Genomic DNA, 25,900 nt, shown 5'->3' on the forward strand with positions numbered 1-25,900 from the left:
GTAAGAAATATAAGCATTCTGCCGTTTCCTGTTCTTGTCTTCCCCGCAACGCCTCCTCATAAGGTCTTGGTGACCTATAAAAGTTCCTCTGAATTCACCAGCTTCACCTATTCTGTTGCTCTTAACTTTCCATGATACAATCTCCTTCTCCAATACAATGAATTCTTCCTTTGATCTGTGCCCTTAATGCTATGTTTTTGATGCCTGATTAAAGAAATTATGGCATAGCTATTCTATGTAATATTATGCAGGGATGCTATGCAATCATTAAAAATGTTTGTCTGTATATGCTGAAATGGAAGGTCATCTTTAGTGAAAAAAAAAAGCAAGTTGCAGAATAGCATATTTAGAGAAAGTCTCGTCTGTCTTTTGTTTTAAAAAAAAAGAATACTCCACATTCAGACAAACGCCAAAACTCATGAACCAGTTCTGTTTGTAGATAACATGTAGATACACATCAAAAAAGATCTGCAAGATAACAGCCCAGACCTTTCACTGTGGCTATCTCTGGGCAGTAAGAAAACCAAAAATACTTATTATTTGAGTGTCGTGGACCTTCTTGTGAATTCAAATGGTAAAACGTTTATTCCTACAAAAAAATATATATATATACACAGAATATTTTGCCAACAATTTTAGGGAATTTAAGAACTTTCCTTACTGTCCAAATCATTCTCCTGAATTTTAAAAATCAAATTTTATTGTATATTAAGTGTAATTAACTAATGCGTTTTAAGGCCAAATTTGTGATCCGATAGTCACATATTTATAAGCTGTATATGTACTTTATAGTTATTGGATCCTTCAGACAATCAGTATTTGGAAACATAATTTTACTATTTTAAATTATTCCAGAGACTAATGGTATTATATGTGCGTATGTTATGGTTATTAGGTTTAACTCTGATTGATTTAATAACAAATTCCAATTATAAAATTGTTTCTATGGGCACATACGATCTACTTTTCAATATGTGTTTGATACACTTTCTGGGAATGCTTTAGGCAAAGCATGGGGTTGCTTATATATCATTAGCATGAAACTTAGTAAGTATTAATAACTGAGAACTCGTTTCGCCCCTACAAAGCTCACATATTTATTTAGACCCTTTATCCACCAAGTGAAGGTCACAAATAAAGCTATCTCTTCTCAAATCAAGGCTTAAATTACAGCATTTAATCAGCCTGTATTATGCAGCATATATGTCAAAGATACTTGAAGGGATTCCCACTAACCAGCTTGAAGGGATGCTATCTGACCAAACCTGGATAAATTGAGCATTAAAATTAAAAGGATGGAAACAAATTATAATCTGTTAATTAAAACAGAAAACCATGGCTGGGTGTGGTGGCTCACTCCTGTAATCCCAACACTTTGAGAGCCCCAGGTGGGAGGATTACCTGAGGTCAGGAGTTCAAGACCAGCCTGGTCAACATAGTGAAACCCCGTTTACTAAAAATACAAAAGTTAGCTGGGTGTGGTGGCATGAGCCTGAAGTCCCAGCTACTTGTGAGGCTGAGGCAGGAGGATTGCTTGAACCGGGAGACAAAGGTTGGCAGTGAGCCGAGATTGTGCCACTGCACTCCAACCTGGGTGGCAGAGAGAGACTCCATCTCAAAAAAAAAAAGGAAAGCATGAGCCCAGTGTAATAATGATAAGTAAATGAATGAAATGAAATTTTTACGAGGAGTGGGATTTAATGTAGTCTTAAAGTATCTTCCTACAGAACACAAAAACTTGCAAATTAAAAAGGAAAAAATAGTAACTTTATAGTGGAGGAAACTGGCAGACACTACCTTCATAAGAGACGAAAGTTATCATCGTCAGTACTGGGACAAATCAAAACGATGTGCCACCTGATGGGATGCAGTGAGAAACACAGCATCACTTCTGTGATATTCTGTCCAAAAGGGCATATCCTGAATCTAATCATGAGGAAGCATACAAACCTAAGTGGAGGGACATTCTACAAAGTAATTGGCCTGTAATCTTCAATGTATCAAGGATATGAAGGTCAAGGACAGACCAAAAGACTATTCCAGATTGAAGGAGGCTAACCAGAATGGTAGCTAAATGCATCAGGTGATTCTGATTTGGATCCTTTTGCAGTAAAGGATATTGTTGGGACAACTAGTAAAAATTGACAGGCTCTGAGGATTAGAAGATAGTAATTATTCATCAATAGTAATTATTCCTTAATGTTAATTTCTTGATTTCGATGGTTACATCATTTAGGAGACTGTAGTAAGTACATACTAAGGCAGCATTCTCAAACTTTTTAGTCTCAGAGCCCTTTTTACTCTTAAATATTATCGAGGACTCCAAAGAGCTTTTTTTTCTTTTTTTTTTTTTTACATTTTTTTAAAAATTATACTTTAAGTTCTGGGATACACGTGCAGAATGTGCAAGTTTGTTACATAGGTATACACGTGCCATGGTGGTTTGTTCCACCCATCGACTCTTAATCTACATTAGGTATTTCCCCTAATGCTATCCTTCCGCTTGCCACCCATACCCTGAACAGGCCCTGGTGTGTGATGCGCCCTTCCCTGTGTCCATGTGTTCTCATTCTCATTGTTCAACTCCCACTTATGAGTGAGAGCATGTGGTGTTTGGTTTTCTGTTCTTGTGTTAGTTTGCTGAGAATGATGGTTTCCAGCCTCATCCATGTCCCTGCAAAGTACATGAACACATCCCCAAAGAGCATTTGTTTACATAGGATACCACTATCAATGTTTATCACGTTATAAATTGAAACTGAGAAACTTAAAAAATAATTATTTAACTCACTTAAAAATAACAACAATGAACGCTTTACATGTTAACACTACACATTTTGAGGGAAAATAACTATATATTCTGAAACAAAACAAAATGTAGTGAGAACAACCACATTGTTTTACGTTTACAAAATCTAGTATCTGGCATTGTAGCAGGGCGAGCCGCAGACAAAACTCCTCAGACACCGGATTAAAGAAGGAAGAGGATTTATTCAGCCACTAGCATCGGCACACTTGTGTCTTAAGAGCCGAGCTCCCTCAAAAAGAAATTCTTGGCTCTTTTAAGGGCTTACAACTCTTAAGGGGTCCATGTGAAAGAGTCGTGATAGATCGAGCAAGCGTGGGGAATGTGACTGGGGGCTACATGCATAAGCTAACAGAACAGAAAGTTTTGCAATGCTTTTTCATACAATATCTGGAATTTACAGATAACACAAGTAGTTTAGGTCAGGGATTGATATTATTATTATTATTATTATTATTATTATTATTATTATTTTAACTACCAGGGCCAGGTGGTGATGCCAGGCCACCTGGATATTTATCTTCTGTTTCTTTTTAACTTTTTTCTTTTTTCTTTTCCTCCTGTCTTATAAACTAGGCAAGGGCAGGTGGGGGTGGGGGGCAGCAGGAGAAGTGGTGGTCTCCTTCCTTATTCCCGCCTTTGAGAATTTCACTTATTAGTGGAAGTTCTCACTTTTATTTTTACTTTCTGAGTCTCTTTGTGAGACAGAGTGATAGTGATTCTTGTAATACACTTGTGCTGAAGTTTTCTGATGAACGAACGTAGCAACAAAACCTTTTATCATTTGAAGGAGCAATCGTAATACACAGGGGAGCAGCAAGCAAGTTCTTATTACTAGCAATATACTGACAATGAGGGTTTTAAATCTTCTTATAGCTGGAAACTATTTTTCTAAATAGAGACTTAGGATTAAACCTGTGCTAAACGTGTACAGGCACATGTGCCAACTTTATCATGTCCTAAGCAGGTTCGTTCTTTTACTGGGTCTTAAAAGCCTTTTTTTAGAAGCAACATAGTATTTCTTAATAATAGAAGTTTTTAAGAGCCAGACACTTGAACTTGTGAGCATCTGTTTGGGGAAAGAGTCAGTTAAAGTTATCTTGAGGCATTAACTTTTTTGCTTCTTAAGGCTATTGCTCTCTCATGTTAGCTTTTCTGTAAACATAACATGAGGAAATGCTTAGGCTGCTGACAGTGTTTTCAGCCAGCTGAGTAAACAGGGTTTTTTTTGCTAAATGAGGAGGCTCTGGTAACTTCTGGTTTATATGCTTAAAGAATGACTTAAAGACTCCGAATTGTTGCTGGGCCAGACAGGTTCGGGTTCCTTGACCAAGTAGTGTGTGTAGAGTGGGGACACCTTTCTATAGGCATTTCTTCTATCATGGTTAAGGGGGGTAACAACAACAAAACAACATACAGCATATTCATATCTAGCAAGGACAAAAGAGGTCCTTACCTGAGATAAAGATTGAATACAGAGACAGCACAATAGGAAAACAGTTAATATTACACGAAAACCATTAGTCTTGAGATTTTTAACTACATTTACTTGCTTGACGAGTCCTCAAGCTTTGGCTGTGCATAGACTAGTCAGCTTCCAGGATGTGACTAGAGCAGAGCTTGCTCTAGTCCAAACATAGTTTAGTCTAAAACATAGTTAGATTTGCATATCTACTTCTGCCTTCAGTCTGCTGCAATTTGTTATTTTGGTTGAAGTAGAAGGAAATCTGGCTTTACATGGATGCGTAGTTGGAGAAGAGAAAGCTATTTTAATAGCTTCTTTGGATGATTGTGGGTATTCTTTTGGTCCATCAAAACATTCTAAGTGAAAGCTTCTTAAAAGTTAGTTGCAATATGGAATCTGAAATTATATCAATTTTTTATACTGAGTGACATTAAAATATTAAAATTCATTCTTCTACCTCATAGTCTGAATAGGTCTTTTATCCATCATGACTTTGTAACTTTATGCATTGATCACTTGGAAAATATTGGTTCCTGAATTTTGCAGATCTTCCAAATGTTGACACAGTATCAAAGATAATCACAATTGTTAATATTACCCCCAATCTTATCAGAAAAGTTTTTTCTCTTAAGCTGATGGGGGTGGATACAAGTTTTCCAAAACCCTTATTTTCATTTAAAAACTCAAATGTTATCATGGACAACAAATACTGTTGCTTGTTTTTCTTGAAGTGACAAACTAACCTCATTCATTTTTGAGAATATGCCTGCCAAATTCAAATAAGCGTCGTTTTTCTGTCAGTTGTTCTTTCATATAAAGTGGTGTTGCGTGAAAAAAGGGGCTAATTCAGCTCACGACTCAATTGCACAAATGCTTTTCCTCAAGACAGCCATTGTATTAGGCACACAGAAAAAGTGCTTCATGCATACTTTCCATTTTGTCACACAACATTAAAAAGATTTGTACTCAAATAGAGACTTAATAAAATTAATGATTTTCACTGCTTCATCAAGGGACATTTTTAAATAAAACTGACTTTTTTCTTTTTTACTACAAGTATGTGAAGAATACAATGACTTCCAATACAGCCAGGTGCCACTGCTTTGATTCTTGTTTAGGTTCTAGCAGTTTTACCCACCGTTGCTTTTTTCAATATAGTGAAGAGGGCAGAGAATGTCAGTGTTTTTGACTCTCAGGGATCATGGACCACATTTTGAGAACCACTACATCAAAGTATTTTTGGGTGCTGGGCATCATGTCAGCAATTTAATCTAAAATGATTCAGGGGAAAAAAGTTACTTGTAGAATATATACAGCTTTCCTGGTTTGAGATTATTTCAAAATTTAAAAAACAACATGACTTTTCAAATGTTGAAAAGTGATATTTGTGAGAATAATTATTTTAAACTTCAGCAATATACCAGTAAGTTCTTGTACAGATTGGATAACTTGATGTTATTTAGTAGCGTTCTTGGAGTATAGTCAATGCACAGAAATTGATAACTGTATTATTACTCCTGTCTTGTTGGTAGAATATTAACTATATCTCTATATATTTTATATGGTACCTTTTAGGGAATCCTAGGGTCAAAATGACTTTGTTCTTTGTTTGTTTGCTTTTTGAGACAGAGTCTTGCTCTGTTGCCCAGGCTGGAGGGCAGTGGTGATCTTGGCTCTCTTCAACCTCCACCTCCTGGGTTCAGGTGATTCTCATGCCTCAACCTCCAGAACAGCTGGGATTACAGGCATGTGCCACCATGCCAGGCTAATTTTTGTATTTTTAGGAGACACTGGGTTTCAGCATGTTGGCCAGGCTGGTCGCGAGCTACTGACTTCAGGTGATCCACCCGCCTCCGCCTCCCAAAATGCTGGGATAACAGGTGTGAGCCACCTCGCCTGGCCTTTAAATTCTTATTCTTTGTTCTGAAAGTATTGGAGAGCAGATTGTGTATCAACTGCCTTTGCTTTTATATTTTGTATTAATATGTAAAAACTATGCTCTTTTGGTAAATGAAGAGAGGGTGTTTTCTGTGTTGAACAGAAAGATTATTCTACTCTTGACAAAATATTGTTGAACTATCTTGATCTAAGCATAAATGGCAATGAAGTAAATACTTGGCCGGGCGTGGTGGCTGACACCTATAATCCCAACACTGTGGGAGGCCGAAGCAGGTAGATCACCTGAGGTCAGGAGTTCAAGACCAGCCTGGCCAGCATTGTGAAACTCCGTCTCTACTAAAAATACAAAAATTAGCCAGGCATTGTGGCAGGCGCCTGCAATCCCAGCTTCTCGGGAGGGTGAGGCAGGAGAATTGCTTGAACCTGGGAGGTGGAGGTTGCAGTGAGCCGAGATTGCACCACTGCACTCCAGCCTGGGTGACAGAGCAAGACTCCGTCTTGGAAAAAAAAATAATAATAGTAAAGTAAATACTCATTTCAATAGCTATTTTAAATTTTATGGTGAGTTTTCTGCCCCCAAAGTTCTCTTTTTAAAGAAAAGAAATAAAATCAACTGTTAAGCTTCTTTTTTCTAACTACCAAAGTGGGAGATCCAGACCTTGAAAAGAATACTCTTTTCCTGTGGCAAGATTTTACAAAACCAGTGTGGAATCTCGTAAGAACAAAGTGACAGGTTAAAATAAAAAGAGGTTACTTTAAAAAAAAAATTAGCTCAATCAGCATTTTTAAAATAAAGGTACTGTGTGATATTTGACTTCTAATTAATTTTAGCTACCTGTATGTGTGAAAGAAGAAGGGAGAAATAGTACGGTGGGCTACAAGCATATCTCTTTTTGCTTTCTAACTTGATTTGTAGGTCATGGTTATCCTGCATGGAAAATTGGTCAGCTCTGGCCCAAATCTTCTTGGTAGTCATTTCATTTTTCAAGCTAACAAAGAGAGAGAAGTAACTTACCTCAAGAAAAGATTCGTTTTACTAAAAAATAACAGAGAGACACATTTCATATGATTAAAAAAATGCTGAGACATAATCACAGGAACATTGCCTCATATGCAGAACTAGAAAGACTGTTTTAGCTATAAAATGTGATGTTTCATTAACCAGATTTCTAAAGCAAATGTATAAAACCCTTGTGTTCTTTCTCTTCATAGAGCTGTTTGTCTGCTCAGTTGTACAGTCCTGCGGGCTCTCACTCAAAAGTCCCTCCCAGCCCAGCCTGCCTTCCTCTTCCCACTGCTGTCTCTCTCTCCATGGGACCCTCCTCTCTCACGGGACTAATGAAGCAGCTGCTTTGTTCTCTGCTTGCCACCTGTCGCTTTTTATAACAAGCTGTGTATCTTCTACTCTGCCACTGTCATTTCCTTCCTCAAAAAAAAAAAAAAAAAAAAAAAAAGAAGTGTGATCTTGTAACTTTCCAGTTTAATAACCTCTCCTAAGTAATTATAACACACAGGAGGAAATATAAACTTGTTATAGGGCCGATTCCATAGGCCTGTGACCTGAGCATTTGCATGGAGCCCCACACTTAGAAGGGTCCATACTTGGTTTAATGCTCTGCTATTGCCATCTTGAAATTCTTAATAACTTTGAACAAGGGGGCCCCACATTTTTATTTTACACTGGGTCCCACCAATTAAGCAGCTAGTCCTATTTGTTATCTTGGACCATACAATCTCCACCAGCTCTCTTCTATAAATTTTCTTTCCGCTTCTCTGTGCCATCCACAGAGATTCTTAAAACATGCTGTTCGTTTTCTGCACTTTCTGGTTTTGCCAACATCTGCCCTTTCTTGGTAGGGTCAATTCCTACTCTTCACCAAAAACTCCACACAAATGTTATCTACTATGTAAAATAGCACTCTGCAAGAATGAGTTGCTTTCTCTTTGAGGCTTTGTTTATATTTATCAGAGCAGCAATTGGGTTTACACATATCTCCTTCATCAAAATATAACCTATTTGGGGTATTTGTTATTGTCCTCAGGGTGAAGCCTGACACATGGGCACTATTTAGTATGTATTTCTTGAATTTATTCAATCAAAACATTTATTGAGCTCCTATAAAGTACCAAGTACTGTTGGGCTTTGAGTAAACAGTGGTAAAGAGCAAAAAACAGACACAGATCCTGCCCTCATAGAGCTTACAGTTTAGGGAGTGAGATGCTTTGCCAGATTGCAACTGGCTGTGCTCCTGAATAAATGAATGAGCACATGGGCCTTGGTTTAGAATGGGAAATCTTTTTGTCTCTTTGACTAGCAGTGGTGGTGGAATATTATGATCCCTAGAGTACTGGGAATTTTGTGTTTGGAAGCTGACCCAGGTCATTTGGTGACATTAAAGAGAAGGGTGGGCCAGGCATGGTGGTTTCATGCCTGTAACCCCAGCACTTTGGGAGCTCATAGCAGATAGATCACTTGAGCCCAGGAGTTTGAGACCAGCCTGGGCAGTATGGCAAAACCCCCAAAATTAGATGGGCATGGTGTCATGCACCTGTGGTCCCAGCTGCTTGGGAGGCTGAGATGGGAGGATCTCTTGAACCCAGAAGGTCCAAGCTGCAATGAGCGATGACCGCGCCACTGCACTCTAGCCTGGGTGACAGAGTGAGACCCTGTCCCACTGCCCACTGCCTCCCCCCCCAAAAAAGAGAGAGAAGCATGACTGTCAGCAGGGTTCCCAGGCTTCTTTCATCAAATCTGAGATACCACTGATCATGAAGCAACAATGCAGCTTATAACCACTAAGAAAGAAAATTCACCAATTAAACTGACTTGCCATCAATTATAAAACACCTTGATTTCAGAGATGAAAAGTGAATTAAAATGTACACCTTGGAATAGATAACATACAATAATTTAAAGGTTAATTGCAAGCAAATTGAGTCAAGGAAATACTTGGATGCTAAAGGCAAGGCTAAAAATAGTACATCATGACCATTGATTCCACGGATGATATGGTAATGAATCACTTTTTAAAGCAGAGTCAGATGTTCATGTCAGCTTGAAAAAATACGCAGCTGATGCAAGGAGGTAAGAGTTAACAATACAGATTATACCTACAGCAGCCTGTGCTATCAAGGAAAAAACAACTGTTTGTCAAGCAGCCATCTTTGTAGATACTGGCAGATAGAGGAGTCCCCCTGTGTCTGCAGGGGATATGCCACAAGATCCCCAGTGAATACTTGAAACTGTGGATAGTGCTGAACCCTATATACCTATATATGCTCTTTTTCTGATGTGATAACCAAGAGAGCTACTAAGTGACTAAAGCGTGGGTGGTGTGTACAGCTGGACAAAGGTATGATTCACACTAAGAGCAGGACAGTGCAAGATTTCATCATGCTAATTAGAATGGCGTGCCATTTAAAACTTATGAATTATTATGGGCCAGGCACAGTGGCTTATGCCTGTAATCTCAGCACTTTGGGAGGCTGAGGCAGGCGGATCACCTGAGGTCAGGAGTTTGAGACCAGCCTGGCCAACATGGTGAAACCCGATCTCTAATAAAAAAAATACAAAAATTAACAGGGCGTGGTAGTGGGTGCCTGTAATCCCAGCTACATGGAAGGCTGAGGCAGGAGAATCGCTTGAACCCAGGAGGTGGAGGTTGCAGTGAGCCAAGATCGCACCATTGCATTCCAGCCTGGGCAACAAAAGCGGAACTCCATCTCAAAAAAACAAAAAAACAAAACAAACAAACAAACAAAAAACTGTGTAGGGTGGGTATTATTTTTTGTGGTTTTATAGGCTAAGAAGTGGTATTCTTGAAAGTTCAAAGGCTTGAGTGAAGGGCCTTAGGCCAACAACCGGTTGAGTTGGCACTCAAGTGCAGGGCTTCTAACTGCATCCCAGGCTCTTCAGTGAACCCTGCTTTCATACTGCTAGCAGTAGCATCTTGGAATCTTAAGTGTAGTAATCTTAAGAATGATGTTTTGGGCCGGGAGCAGTGGCTCATGCCTGTAATCCTAGCACTTTGGGAGGTCAAGGCAGGCGGATCACCTGAGGTCAGGAGTTCGAGACCAGCCTGGCCAACATGGCAAAACCCTGGCTCTACTAAAAATACAAAACTTACCTGGGCATGGTGGTGGGTGCCTGTAATCTCAGCTATTTGGGAGGTTGAGGCAAGAGAATCGCTTGAACCTGGCAGGCGGAGGTTGCAGTGAGCCGAGATCACGCTACTGCACTCCAGTCTGGGTGACAGAGTGAGACTCTGTCTCAAAAAAAAAAAAAAAAAAAAATGAAGAAGAAGAATAATATTTTGCCTTTTTCTCCCCTCAAAAAATAAAATTCAGGTACTTCTGTTGACCTTTTGTTTACCAAGTGCAGAAAAATCAACATCGTCATATGAAAGTTTCTTCAAGAGTGGTTTGTTTAAGAGTCTACAATGCCTGGACCAACTGTAGAACCAGAACTTTCAAAAGGATGGAGCCTATTCACATCCTATCAATAGAACAGATTCATGCAGCATAAGGTTTTTATTTATTGCAGGTGGTTGTTCTAGTTAAAGAGGCTATAATGAAAAAAATATAATAACCTTGGCTTAAAATAAAGAAATGCTTGGTTTGAGATAGAATCCTGATGAGCTATGATTAATTTTTTGGCTTGACTGAAAGTGGGTCTCTTCATGTGAGATTAAAATTGTCATGAATATTTTTCTAAGGGCAACATAAAAAGGGAAATAGACCATTATTTGTGTAGCATCTCTGCTCATTGTAATTAAATGGGCCTTTAAAAATGGAGTCAGATCAATTATTCCCGTCTAGTACACAATCACCTTTTCCAAAGCCATATAAGGCAGGCTTTCTTTGTTGGGGGATGTCTCACCCCAAGGGATAGTAGGGATGTAAGGATACCGTAAGGCCTGGGAGTTGGCGGGGAAAGAAGACAGGAAAAGAAGGGAAGTGGAGAGAAATTCGTTAGGGGACTTTGTTTTTTTTTCTTTTCCTCTTAAAATTAGAGAAAGTACAAAAGACTTGTCTTGCATCTTTTAAATCTCTAAATACTGTAAAACATAATTTTAGTGAAAATGGAGAGGTTTTTTAAAAAACGTGCGAGACATTTTTATGGTTACAAACTGAATTTTATGAATTTATATTTAAGATGCTAAAATTGGTACGCAATTGAATATAGTGCTGTTTCTCTAAGAGTCTCCTCTCCCCAACTTATTATCTTTTCCAAGACTGGAATAAGGGAGATTGGTCCATGACTAAAATATCCTCAACCTTCATGTATGTGCCTCTGAGCCAAGCTTGGAGTACTTTATTCATGAGATGGGATGGTTTCTAAGGTTTCTTATAACTCTAAAATGTTTGAATTTATATGAGAACGATAGTCCAGACCCGTGTATGACAGACGGAGGAACTGAATTGTCTCTCAATTTAAACTTTTTTTTTTTTTTTTTTTTTTTTTTGAGAGCTGGAGTCTTGCTATGTTCTCCTGACTGGTCTCAAACTGCAGGGCTCAAGTGATCCTCTTGCTTCAGCCTCCAGAGTAGGTGGTACTACAGGCGTGCACCACCACACCCCACTCTAGCTTGTATTATAATATGCCTAATGTTCTGTCTTATACATACATTTCTTACCAGCATGTAAGAAATGTAATTTCTATAGGGAGGAATTCAAGAAGTATTGAGAAAATGATTTTAATAAATCAGCTGTGTTGGCCTAGCTTTATTTACTCATTTAACAAACATTGAGCAGAATGACCTCTGCTTTATGCCAGACATGGTGCTAGCTGCAGGGAATACAAATATGACAAATAATCCTCCCTGTTTAAGAAACAGACTCTTTGCTTAATATATTAAGTGCCTCGTAGAGTTGTATAGAAGGTCTCTAGGAGCACAGCAGAGAGTGGAAGTAGCTTTACCTTGGAGGAAATGGGAATAGTGAAAAATATGTCCAGGGATGCAGTAACATGACTTGAATCTTAAAGAATGTTATAATAATGTTATAATATGGAAAAAGTGAGGAAGGGTGATATGACAGAAATTTCATAATGGATAGTACCTAAAACTTACAGGGGAAGGCAGGCTGTCTATTTGGAGCAGATGTAGGGACAAAGGAGAGTCAACATATATATTTTGGTTTTATTAATAGAAAAAACACAAATAACACACAAGTTTATGTAGATTAGACTTCTTTTGTAACGTTCTCAGACTTAATATCCCCAGCCACCTAGGGGAAAAACTTGAGGAAAGTCCTTCTAAAATCTTTAAAATTATTCTTATAGAAAGAGAAATTTAAAAGGAAATGCCAATTTGTTGAGCAACATGAAAATGATGGCCAGAGCTGGAAGTATGGTAAACATAAAGCCATTCTGAATATATTTATCACCTTTCTTGGCTTGCACCTGAAAATGTGTGAGTTTTAATATTGAGAGGTGTTTCAGCAGCATCTTGAGACTATTTGAGGGTTCAGTTCCTTTTCTGTCGATTCCAGACTTGACCTTGAATGAATTCTGAATACTCTTGTGTTGTAAACAGCAGTGTGACTGTAGGAGTGGGGCATGTGCTCTTGCAGGTGATGGAATGGCTTGAGGCCAATGAGGATATTCATTATTCTATAGCACTATAGTTATAAATAATATTTGCTTTCTGCTTTTCCACAATTGTAGTTATCTGGTTTTCAATGGAGCAGTAGATAGAAAGGGAGTGAATAGTATCAGTGTAGCTTAGCTTCATTCCCCACTTTTTATGCCAAAGTTGCATTTCTGCCTCCATTTCTAGTTAGTTGACTGCCTTGAGCAGTTCATATCAGTTTTTTTCTTCTTGGTGTTTGGTCTTAGCCACTAGGCTGAGAGGCAGTTGGCCAAGACCATCTGAGAATTATTTTCATCTGAAAATAAAGTTGGGATGGGTCATGACTATATGTAACCACAACTGTAAGTAGTGGGATGCTAGCTCATACAATTTCAAATACCGACTGATTTGTCAATAGGCATCAATAGTATCGAGTATCTGTATATATCATGGAATTCTTTCAGTCTTTAAGAATTTACGACCACAAGATTTTACTGTGAGATATTTAAACAAAACATTTGAATAAATGGAGAGCCCTGAGGGAATGCCACATTGTCATTCTTTAGTTGAAATGTTTAATGCAATCCCAGTCAAAACTGAGACTAAACAGGTGAGGATAAGCAACACATTTTCAAAAAAGAAGAACAACAAAGTAGACTTACACTACTAGAAACATTAAAACCCATTTTAGATCTAGCATAACTAAAACTAGGGCATTGTGAAAGAACAGAAAAGTAAGATAATAAACAGACTATACTTCTGGAATCAGAATCTTGTAGGTACAAGCTGTTCAATCACTTTAAACATTGACCTGGATCAGCCATTGGATGAGGATGCTATGGAAAGAGCGTGATCTTGGACAAGGCAACTCTGCAGCTGAGGCTGACACCCAAAAGCTGTCTGCTGGTGATACTCCCACAATTAGGGCAACATGAGTTTCATTGAAGGGGCAATTGTGTAGCTCATCTCTTATTCATTGTAACCTCCAAATCCAATTGTTTGTGCATCTTTATCCTACACACTTGTAGGATATTGATTTTAACTTATTTCAACTCCTACTCTGGAAAAAAGAGAGAGGCTGTGTCATTTCTTAGACTTTCGTAACGAGGGAAGGATCAGAGTCCCAGAAGAAGTACTACTCCAAAAACTTTAGTAAAGTGCTCATTCTTCCCTAGCAGTGGGCTGTTGCTGAGTTGTAGACTGGTGGTTTTATGAAAAAAACAGGTTGGGGAGGTGTGAAGGTGGAAATGAGAGCTGTGTTATGAGTATCTGGTATCTACTTCTGTTCCAGGTGCTTAATTCACCCTTATACTGATGTTTAAAGTTAGAGGATTCTTGTCCATTTGTCTTGCCTTCTGTTGGCAGGGTCACATGCAGGGTAATAGGCTATGGGAAGGGGGAAGATGCCTAGATTTACTTCTAGGCTGGTCTCCAAGCCCCAAGTTCAAGCCTCCCGAGTAGCTGAGACTACAGGCACACACCATCGTTCTCGGCTTTTCTTTTCTAACATAGGCCAGCTAGCTCCCACCTTAGCCTTCTAGAACCCCCCCATTATAATTCTTATTCAATTTATTTGGCCCAGAAAGAGACAGTTCCTGTCCTATTCTTATATATGCACATCTATTTTTGATTCACAGAACTCGATGGTGGAGGTGGAGGCAGTTCATGGAATTCTGAAAGCCCACCCACCCATGCCCCTGGTCAATAGCATGCATGTACCATAATCCTTGGAAAGGAAACGTGGTAGGAGTCTGCTGGATTCTTCTGGGGGAAATTTTCTTTCTATAAAAGGGCCATATCACAGAGACATACGATCTCTGCCTCTGAACGCTGTTGTCTGCATGCGATGCATGGAATGGCACTGGCCCTCCAGGAAAGGAGCCAGCCTAAGGGAAAAGAGAGGAGGGTGGGAAGATCCCAGATCATGTGTGCCATTGTTGAGCAACTGAACAAAACAGAACCAAGTCCTTGTCTTCTTGAAGCTTAATTTGAGTCAAGACATATAGACAAGCATGTACATTATTCAGATACACTACCTAGTATATTAGAAGGCGGTCAGTACAATGGGATAAAATAAAACAGGGAAGGGCATGAGGGGTGCTGGGGGGGATGGTTGCATTTATTAAAGGGTGGGCAAGGCAGGCTTCTCTGAGAAGGTAACATTTGCTCAGGGACCCAACAGAGACAAGGGATGTGGAAGAGCATTCCAAACATAGGGAATGGTAAGTTTAATTCCTGAGTGTACGCGGACAACATTCTGTATCTAAACAACTGCTAGGATCCCCTATGGCTAGAACTGAGGAGCAATGGGGAGAGTAGCTGGAAGTGAGTTCAGCCAATAAACTCACGCCATTTATTAGGCTGTTGCCAAAGCCTTTTGGCTCTTACTCTGAGTGAGATGAAATCTCTGGAGGTTTGTGAAGAGGTGGGTATCATGGTCTGACCTATGTTAAATAGGAAAAGCCGGGAACGATGGTGCGTGCCTATAGTCCCAGCTACTAAGGAGGCTTGAGCCCAGGCTTGAGACCCCATCTCTTAAAAGAAAAAAAAATGGAAAGGCTCACAATAGAGGCAGTGAAGAAAAGTTGTTTTTTAAAAAAGACAGTGTTCACTGTATTAGAACATGATTCTGGGAAATCTAGGTATGAGTTCAGAAATTTTAATTAACCTGAAAAACTTGTACCAGAAGCCATTTGCTTATCCTAATATGAATATGAAGAGCTTGCTTTGGTTCATTACTAAATAACATTCTTTGTGAAAGTGTCATTGAATCTTTTTAGCAACATATCTATACAAAACTCTACAATGTAAGTATGTACATTCAGCAAATCTTGTGAGATGCAGAAGAGTGAATTTGGTTCAGGAGTTGTGAGCTGGCTTTTACTGATAGAAAATTTCCTGAATGTCAATACATAATACTAGTATGGAAAAATAATTTGCTTTTCAAAATAAATAAATAAATTTACCTTATGTTATTCTTGAATGCAGTTTTTCATTTAATCAAAGGTATTTTTAACCTTTTGTTTTGGGGCTTTTTTTTTTCCCCTTGTGAATCTGTGGCTATAATAAAGTCAGCATTCTTTATTTACTGGTGATAAATTCTGTGAAATGTTAAAGTAGACATGTTGGACCAGCTATTGTGAAATTACAGCTCTGTCTCTAACTTCCCATTACATGAGCACACCTGTAACTCATTTATATTAGCGCAGTAAGTATACCTTTAACACCAAATAAGGTATTTTCTAGGTCAATTCTTCTTTTCAGTTTATTCATGGATTTCTACCTAGGGTCAGTACTTTTCATTAAGTCTAACTAAGAATCAGATCTCTCATGAACCAACTCTTTAGTTTTAGACAGAAATCCTTTTAGGTCAAGAATACATACCTCCTACGAGGATTAATCCTGCATGCTCTGTGATGAGCTGACATTGACTTTGACTGAAGAAAGGTTTATTTTTGGAAGCAGGATTTTAAAATTAATTCTTTTGAATTCTCAGCAAGTTCTAAAGAATAAGCATTCCTAGCTCACTGGACTTGACTAAGTAAACTGAGTGGAGATGGTTGAGGAGAGAAAGAGGGTCCAGCCTTTATGGACTGCCTTCTGTGTACCATAGGTATCAATGTGAGCCTCACATCATCGTTTGGGTAGAATTATCTTCATTTTCACAAAAGGATGCTGAGGCTCAAAGAGGATGTGTGACTTGCTTAAAGTCATTTTGCAAATATATGTGGAAATGAAATTGGTGCTCATGTCTGCGTGACCTCAGAGCCTGTGCTATCTCTTCACAGGGGCTGACTATTGAAGACAAAAGTAAATACTGTACATTAACTCAGATGAGTTTTGTTCCTCCATGGTCTCATTTCTGAAGCTATTATTTTCATTAGCACTGTTTGGACCTTAATAGACTTGTGTAAAGTAGAATACTGAGTTGTTTCTTGTGTTACTTTATTCCTTTATTACTGTGCATTTCGTGTGGATTTTAAAATGTAGTGATTATTAACTATTAACCAAGCTCCCAAATTATAATAAGATCCCGTTCATTTTATTTCCATTGTGATAAGATAGACTTTTTGTTTTAATGTATCACACTTTAAAATATTTTACAACATGAAGACTTCTTCCTGAAGTTACAAAGCACCAATTTACAATTAAAATCACAAAGCCAGTGATACTTAAAGAGTATATAACTTTATGATATGAGTCATGTTTTATTATTTGTACCTAAGGGTCTAAAAGTAGTTCCCATTATTGATTTACAAAAGAAGAACTGATTAAGGAACATTCAGCCAGCTCTCTGTGACGACATTGGAATTTTTATTGCAGAACTAATGTGTTGACTCTATATCATCTCTTAGATGGTCTCATGATTGCTTAAAATTATCCTGGTCTAAATTTTGTATCAAATTGGGTGGGGGGAAACGTCTGAAAGGATAATGCTATCAAATGCCTTAATCTTCACTGCCATGTACTAATTTTCCCTATCTCTCCCCATTTGTGTTTTCTTTTTCCCTAGAAGAAAAATTCAAAGTGGAGACAAGAACCATTGCTGTTGACTTTGCATCAGAAGATATTTATGATAAAATTAAAACAGGCTTGGCTGGTCTTGAAATCGGCATCTTAGGTTTGTATTTTTGCCACATTTATAGATTCTTCTTGTATTTATTATTTGACTTTATGACTTTGGATGTTAAGTGGTAAAATGAGTAATGAGAAAATTGTCTTATGATTACATAAGACATTATCAGTGAATAATATCACTAGATGACATTAATATATACGTTTGAATCTGTGTTTTTAGTTCTACATTAACAGCATACAATTTTGGTTATTTTCCTTGTTATTTCTCTTATTCTCTGTGTATATTTAGATATGCAGTTGTCCCTGGGTATCTATGGATATAGGTTCCAGGACCTCTGCAGATGCTCAAGTCCCTTATATAAAATGCCTTAGTATTTGCATATAGCTTATGCACATCCTTCTGTATACTTTAAATCATCTGTAGATTACTTATAATACCCAAAACAATGCCTACACATCACTTCATTTGTGCAGATTTAATGTGTAGACACGCTGGTAAACTCAAGTTTTGGTTTTTGGAACTTTGTGGAATTTATCCCCCCAATATTTTTGATTCGTCTCTTTTCTCCCCAGTATTTTTGGCCCGCCGTTGGTTGAATCCATAAATGTGGAGCTCACAGATAATAAGACTGATGGTAGTTATATTGTAATAATCCTTTAAGGTGGATGGTGCTGACTCATTTACATACAGTTGAGGAAATGAAGGCTAGAATAATTTATTCAGCCTTTTGTTCACTATCACCCCCCTGAGAAGACTTTAGAGATTTCTCCTAATCTAACTCTCATGAAATTTTAGTACCACAAATACACTGTATAGATCCGATTATGTACTATATGTATATCTCTGCTTTATAAAAAAAATGCAAATAAGATTCCTACCCAACCCTGACCAAATTTCATCTACTCTGTGGAGCTCTTCCCCAGTTGAAAATGGATTGTTTAGCAGGGCACATAAAGATTGAGTGGTTCAGCTGGGGTTCAGTCTTGTATTTTTTTTCTAAGTCTTATTCCCCTTTCGTTACATCTCAGCTACCTTGCTCTTATTACCAGAAACAGATGCTTTTATTTGGATAATCAGAATATTGAACTTTGTTATGGAAACAATTCAGAAAATTGTATAGGAAAAAAAAATGGGCTTCATTAACTTTCCCACCATCTTTGAGAGTCATTTCTAGAAAGAAACAGGGCATCTAGTTCCGAAAAAAACTAGACTTCCTCATTAAATCTGTTTATCCCACTGCCAAAATTGGTGGGAACCAACTAATTGCCATTGTTTGTTTAGTTGGGCTATAAAAGTTGGATAAATTAAGATAATTTTTTAAAACATTTTCTAACATTTCTTTAGTCGTAAAGACCCCACCTCCCTTCCTCATCGTATAAAAGAATGGTCTTTTACATAATTTCCATAATAGATAAGACAGTTGTTAAAAATCAATTAAACAAGTATAGCCCCGCTAGCCAGTTGCACCTGGCTTTCACATGCTATCCTTTCCCAGCTCCTGCCTGGTCCATATCACACATCACCATGTCCCATATACCTACACCACTACTCCCTCACTTATAGGAAGACCAGTAGGCAAAAATGGATGAAAACGCAGGTCTGGTTTTTGCCTTTGTGTTTGCATGTTCTTAAATGTATGTATTGCCGGGAGTCCTTCACAGTTTCCTCTTCCTTAGCCTAGATCTGAAATACATAAAGCACCACTGACATCTATAAAAAAAATCTTGACTTCCTTCACCTAGATCTGGAATACGTAAGTCACCACTGACATCTGTAAAAATCCAAATCGGCAATCATAACTTACAGTTAGTATGGAAGCTGTCATGGTTCATCTTAACCTCCTTTCAAACTAGAGATGCACTAGGGGATAAAGGCTAGCTTAGGCTGAAGGGAGATTGAGAATCCCTAATGAAAAAAGACTGAGAGAGAAAATCTTACTGCTTCTCTTGAGCTTGTGCTCTTAGAGAATGACTTACTTTCAGAAATAGTTCAATTCATCACCGTTGTGTTTAGTTTTGCATAAACTTTAGCTGCTTTTCACGGAAACTATAGATGCTCTGGGACTGCGGCATTGGCATTGGAAAATGTTGGGCATCGCATTGCTGCGGGGCTGGAGGACTGTACAAGTCACTCTTTAGCTGTTCTTTCCTGCCCCCTATATGGAAAGGCTTCAGTATGAGTTTAGGCGTGATAGATCTGTTAAGGATGAGCATACAGGATGCATGGTCTCTAAATACTTTTTCCCCATTTCTAGAATCCTAGCACTTATATCAATACATAAATACTGATATTTAGACATAAGGACTGATATTTTCCCAGGCCCCATACACTAATGAACCACTGTTTTGATAGCCTAGTTCCTTAGTAAGTTGCTGTCGGTTAACAATTTGTGCCCCTCCTCATTCATTCATTCATCAATCAGTGAACTAGAGATACAACAATGAACAAGAAAGCTATACTGGGCCGGGCGTGGTGGCTCACACCTGTAATCCCAGCACTTTAGGAGGCCAAGGAGAGAGGATCACCTGAGGTCAGGAGTTTGAGACCAGCCTGGCTAACATGACGAAACCCCATCTCTACTGCAAATACAAAAATTAGCTGGGCAGGGTGGCACACACCTGTAGTCCCCGCTACTCAGGAGGCTGAGACAGGAGAATCACTTGAACCTGGGAGACAGAGGTTGCAGTGAGCCGAGATTGCACCATTGCACTCCAGCCTGGGTGATAGAGTGAGACTGTGTCTAAAAAAAAAAACAAACAAACAAAAAAAAAACCTATACTGCATTATTTATGTAGTATAATGTTCTAATAAGAAATATAACACAGAACAAAATAATTATCTATGGGATAAGTGTTTTGAGTAGGGAAGGACAGGGTATAATAAGAGTATGTGGGGGACAGGGGAGTTGATACAGGGAGAAATAATGGTAACTTGGCCTAGCCAGTGGGGTAGGAAAAAGGAGGATTCCAGAAACATTTATAAAGGAAGTAGAAGAAGCAAGACTTTGTAAGAGATTCCAAGTGGGAAGACAGAGAAGAGAGAATTTATGGATGACTTTCAGGTTCTGGCTTGAGCATCTGCATTAACACTGCATTTACTACAATGGAGAATCCTTGAGGAGGAGCCTTTTGGGGAGTGAAGATCATTTAAAACTGGAAATCTGGGGCTCCTCTAAGATGTCTAAGTTGACTTGTTTAGTTGATAGTTGGAGATATATATATATGTATATGTATGTATGTATATGTATATATATCTAGATTTCAGTAGAGCTCTGTTCTACGGATATAGTTTGGAGATTAGTCATCTATGAGTAGTAATTGCATTGAAGCAGTGGGCCTGGAGATCATCCAAAGAGAATGGAGAGAATGTAAAGAGAAAACTGAAGACAGAGCTCTTTTGACTTCCCTTCCTTCTTGTCAAAGGCTGCCCGGAATAGATAGCATGAAGTGGGAGATAGTTTTCTGCATGAACTCAGCACTGTTCAATAGAAATGTAACACAAGTCACATTTTTTTAAAGTAAAAAGAAACAGATGAAGTTAATTTTTTTTTTCTTTGAGATGGAGTCTCACTCTGTTGCCCAGGCTGGAGTGCAGTGGCACGATCTCTGCATCACTGCAAGCTTTGTCTCCCAGGTTCACACCATTCTCCTGCCTCAGCCTCCCGAGTAGCTGGGACTACAGGCGCCCGCCACCACGCCCGGCTAATTTTTTGTATTTTTTAGTAGAGATGGGTTTTCACTGTGTTAGCCAGGATGGTCTTGATCTCCTGACCTCGTGATCTGCCCGCCTCGGCCTCCCAAAGTGCTGGGATTATAGGAGTGAGCCACCACGCCTGGCCCAGATGAAGTTAATTTTAATGTATTTTATTTTAGCCTACTATATCTAAAATATTATTAATATTTCAATATATAATCCATACAAAAAATTTTAAGATATTTTGCATTCTTTTTTAATACTAACTCTTTGAAATCTAGTATATATTTTCCACTTAATAGCATATCTCAATTCAGACTAGCCACACTTTCAGTGCTCAGTAGCTACATGTGGCCAGTGGTTACTGTATTTGACATCTCAACTCTAGTTCACCTTGGCCATCTCTCAACCTAAGTTTGTTTGAGGGAATTATGAGTATAATTTATTGATTTTTCTTAGCTTTTAAGCAGTGGTTCTCAACCAAGGACAATTTTGCAGTGTATGGCAATGTGCTGAAATATTTCTGATTGTCCTTCTTGGCTAGGGGAGGGTAGTTCTACTGTCCCCTAGTGGGTAAAGGTCAAGGATGCTACTAAACATCCTATAATGTGTATAGGACAGCCTTCCACAGCAAAGAATGATCTGTCCAACATGTCAGTAGTGCTGAGGTTGATAAACCCTGCTTTAAAATTATACTGTCCTTAAACAGTTCAGATTGGATACTTACTGAAAGATACACAACTTTGATTTTGATTTCTAGTTGGTTGCAAATCAATAATAAAAATCATTATAGCTAATGTTTACATAATCCTTTAAAGTGTATAGCTGAACTTTTGCATACATTATCTCATTAGCTGGGCTGTAAGTTTAGTTTTCTTCCTACTCTACCACAAATGTCTCCTTAATCATAAGATTTATGTAATTATTATTGACATTTATTAGCACATATTTTATACTTGGATTGTAATTTTAATTTCTCAAGATTTTTGATGGAACTATTAAAATACTTCTGTGAGTTAAATTTTATTACTAGGTCATATTTCAACTCCATTCTTATGGTTCCTTCACTAGTATGGGCATAACCCTCTAGAACTTGTTGTGGGGAGGTCTGATGTGTATATGTTTTCTTTCTCTTATGATTACCTGAATTTATAGCTCCATCAACTTTCTTCTCTCCCTCATCCCCATCCATATCCCACATACTCTCACCTCTATCTAGTAAGGGCAAAATAATTTAGTCTCCTTCCTCTGCTTATGCAATTCTCACTTTTATAACATTCTCTAAAATATTCTATGTATAGATTGATTTCTAGTAAGACCTAGGAATCCATATTAAGTCATAGGAAGGAATTTTTTTCTACCAAGTTTTAATGAAACTAGTAAGGATAATAAGAAAAATAAATCACCAGGGCACACCGCATTTGTTTGAAGTGTTAAGCACCAAACAGTCAGTGCTTAATAAAGAAAATTAATATTTTCAGAATTACAAAGGAAAATGCTAAAGCCCTTAGTCATGAAAGAAACATTAAGTTTTCAGTAAGATAAGTGGAAAGGAAACAGCCATGAATTGTGAGAATTTATCCTGAAAGGTCACTGTAACTTGATGAGACTATAAATGCTTAAGGTTGAGAAGTTGGATTCTTAACTCCGTTACGTAAAAAAACTAAGCATCTACTGTCTTCTTTCAGGCAAATGCCAAGAAATACAGATTTCAGAAAGCTTATAAAACTTTGGCTATTTAGAGAAAATGACATCCTTATTGCTTTGAATAAGCAAACAATTGGTTAACAAAGTGTGATTACTGTAATGCTTTCTTGATACCTTAGGAGAGACTCTCATGTGTGCTCCAGATTGGTTTGGAGGACTTTGCACAATACATCTCAGGGAGGAATAATTTACCAAGGCCAAAAGAGTAGGCTTGGATTTGAAGTATGCCACAGACAATACTTTTTTCAAATTCTACTACTATGACTTTTTTAACTTTGTGAGATTCTGTATTATAGAAGGAGAAAGAAAGGTCCTCTTGGAAAAATATACTTAGTTTGTGATTCCTTTAAAAAATCAACCATAGCTTTATTCAAGCTTTTAATGCATTCTAGACAAGAATTTCCCCATGCCAGATGCTCTCAAGGCCGTCTCTGCCCATAGTGTTGATGGCGTATACAAGTTGTAGCATCCTCAGCTGGTACAAGGTGACCTGTGTTGCTCTACTGGCTTAGTGCATTCAGGACTTTTGTCATCCATCGACTTTTTTGATTCTTTCCATACGCGTTGCTAATAATTTTAAGAAGCCTCATTTTAACAACAACAACATGTGTAGATAATAAAGGTCAGTTGATTGCAAAGAATCACTGATTGCCAAAGCTGGAATAGAACTTATTATTCTCTTTTCTTCCTGTGCCCTTTATAAGTGAACACTTGCTCCACCAATGTTCTTGGTGAATTATTTTTTAATTGGTGTCCTTCCTTTTTCAACTGAATGCAAACTCTTTGTTATCCTTGCCTGTGCAACCACTTTCCTCATTAAACCTTATGGATTTGGGGAAGCAATTGTGTTGCATTTTTCTCCCGAAAACCTAGTGTTTCCCAGCAGGTTCTAGGATAGAGAACAATTGAATATAAATATTTTATTTACTAAACTAAAAGATAGTTTGAGCAAAGATACCCATCAGAGTTAAGATTAGAGTAACTCTGTCTCTGTGTATACTTACATTTTCAAAGTTTCTGAACAAAAGACCCAAGAGTATTATTAGCTACTTGGGGAAAGGACTAGTTAGCTTCCAAATGGCAAAATCCTAGTTAATTGGTTTGGGATCCATAGATGGCTTCCTTATAATTCAGTCCCCAGAGAAGCAAAGGAAGAGGAATAGATGTAGGCCTAGGAGAGAGAACCAAGGCACTACAGGAATAATGCTGAGGAAAACTTTTCTAGGATTGCTTGGAAGGAAGGGAAATGGAGCATACTAGGAGTTTATGCAGCTTCCCGGTCCCTGTTGATTAAGGAAGTCACAAATAAGAGTCTTATTTCTTCAGAGCCTTTAGAAATACATAATGCTACAGATTCTCTTCTTGCTGTTCTCAATGTTACAAATCGTTTTAAATTGCTCTCATTTGAAGTGTAAATACCTCTAAAGGGCTAATGGCACCTGTCATTTAATTCTTACTGGAACTAGTATATTCAGTTTATTCCTTGTCTACTTCTTTCTGGGTCAGTTGGCTATTTTAGTTAGTGAAAGACATGGAAAAGTCATTTTAAAATGGAGAACAATAGTCTTAAAAAAGGAAACTGTGGTAGGTTGATAATCAGTGGGGTGCAGAGATGGAGACACACAGAAGGACAAAATAAAATTATGTTGAGAGAGCACCAAAGGTAAACTTAATGTAGTTGGAATTATTATCCCCTACCCCCGCTTTTTGTCTGTAGCCCAGTATATGAGGATCGGGCTTAAGGAAGCGCAGAGGCTATTATTCTAGGTATATAGGAAAGGGTTATAGGAGGATCATGGGATGATAGTTTGGGGAAAGGGCAGGATATAACTTTTGTGCTTTCTAAGGGTATAAAACACTTCCAAAACTTCCCTTTTGTAATACTGCAATCACATTTTATTGCTAACCACCCAGAGTTACTGCAGACTCCACAGGTTCAGGAACACAGCCCCGAACAAAACTGCCCTTGGTTCACATGCTAGCTGCAAGTTTGGAGATCTTCAGGCCATCTACACTTTTGACCAACTGGCTACAAATTCATGGGTTCCTATGACACCCTCGGGTTCAATAATTAGCTAGAGCGATTCATGGAACTCAGAAAAGCACTATACTCATGATCTTGTAGCTTTATTATGATTGATAAAAGTCAGGATTAGTCAAATGAAGAGACACCATAGGGCAAGGTCTACGGGGGGTCCCCAGCACAGAGGTTCTAAGCCCTGTCCTGGTGGAGTCAGGACACCTTACCTTCCAGGCACATCCTTGTGTTTACCCACCAGGAAGCTCTACCGGGCTTCAGTTTCCAGAGTTTTTATTGGGGGCTTCATTACCCAAGTAGGCATGATTGATTGAATCACTGGCCATGTGGTTTAACTTAATCTCCAATCCTCCTCTCTTTTCTTTAGGTTGGGCTGGCTTAAAGCCCCAGCCCTCTAGTCACAGAGTTGGTCTTTCCGGTGTCCAACCCCCATCCTGGGTCATCTTGATTCCACTACTGAGTATATATCAAAAACGAAGAAAATCAATATATTGAAGAGATATTTGCACTCTAGGTTTATTGCAGTACTATTCACAATAGCCAAAATATGGAATCAACCTAAGAGTCTCTCAGCAGATGAATGGATAAAGAAAATATAGTATATGTACACAATAGAATATTATTCAGCCATTTAAAAAAACGTGGAAATCCTGTCATTTGCAGCAACATGGATGGAACTGGAGGTTATTATGTTAACTGAAATGAACCAAGCCCAGAAAGGCAAATATCACATGTTCTCACTCATATGTGTGAGCTTAAAAAGTAGATCTCATGAAGATAGAGAGTAGATTGGTGGTTACCAAAGGCTAGGAATGGTGGGATGGGAATAAAAAGAGGTTGATTAATGGGTACAAATGTATAATTAGATGGAAGAAATAAGATCTGGGTTAGATCATTTGGATGACTATAATCAATTGTATATTTCAAAATAGCTAGAAGAGAATAATTCAAATGTTCCTAGCGAAAGAAAAGATAAAGATTTAAGGTTATAAATATCCCAGTTACCCTGATTTGATTATATGAATGTACCAAATTATCACGTGTACCCTGAAAACTTGTACATTTAATATGTGTCAGTTTTAAAAATAAAAACACAGATGTGATCCAAGGGCCTGCCATGAATAAGAAAGACACTCTTATC

General features: G+C 38.2%; 1 protein-coding gene across 2 annotated transcripts in view; it reads left to right on the forward strand.

Moving 5' to 3' along the window:
- The window catches only part of HSD17B12 (hydroxysteroid 17-beta dehydrogenase 12), a 171,391-nt gene that overhangs the window by 95,270 nt on the left and 50,221 nt on the right, over positions 1-25,900 (forward strand). Inside the window, exon 4 of one of the 2 annotated variants that reach the window (XM_003254452.4) lies at positions 17,256-17,363. In XM_003254452.4, coding sequence (XP_003254500.1) covers positions 17,256-17,363 — 108 coding nt within the window. The remainder of the gene's footprint in view (positions 1-17,255; positions 17,364-25,900) is intronic. The other variant, XM_030794744.1, reaches the window with a different exon arrangement.

This window comes from Nomascus leucogenys, chromosome 15, assembly GCF_006542625.1.
Source record: "Nomascus leucogenys isolate Asia chromosome 15, Asia_NLE_v1, whole genome shotgun sequence".
In the NCBI taxonomy this organism is placed as follows: Eukaryota; Metazoa; Chordata; class Mammalia; order Primates; family Hylobatidae; genus Nomascus; species Nomascus leucogenys.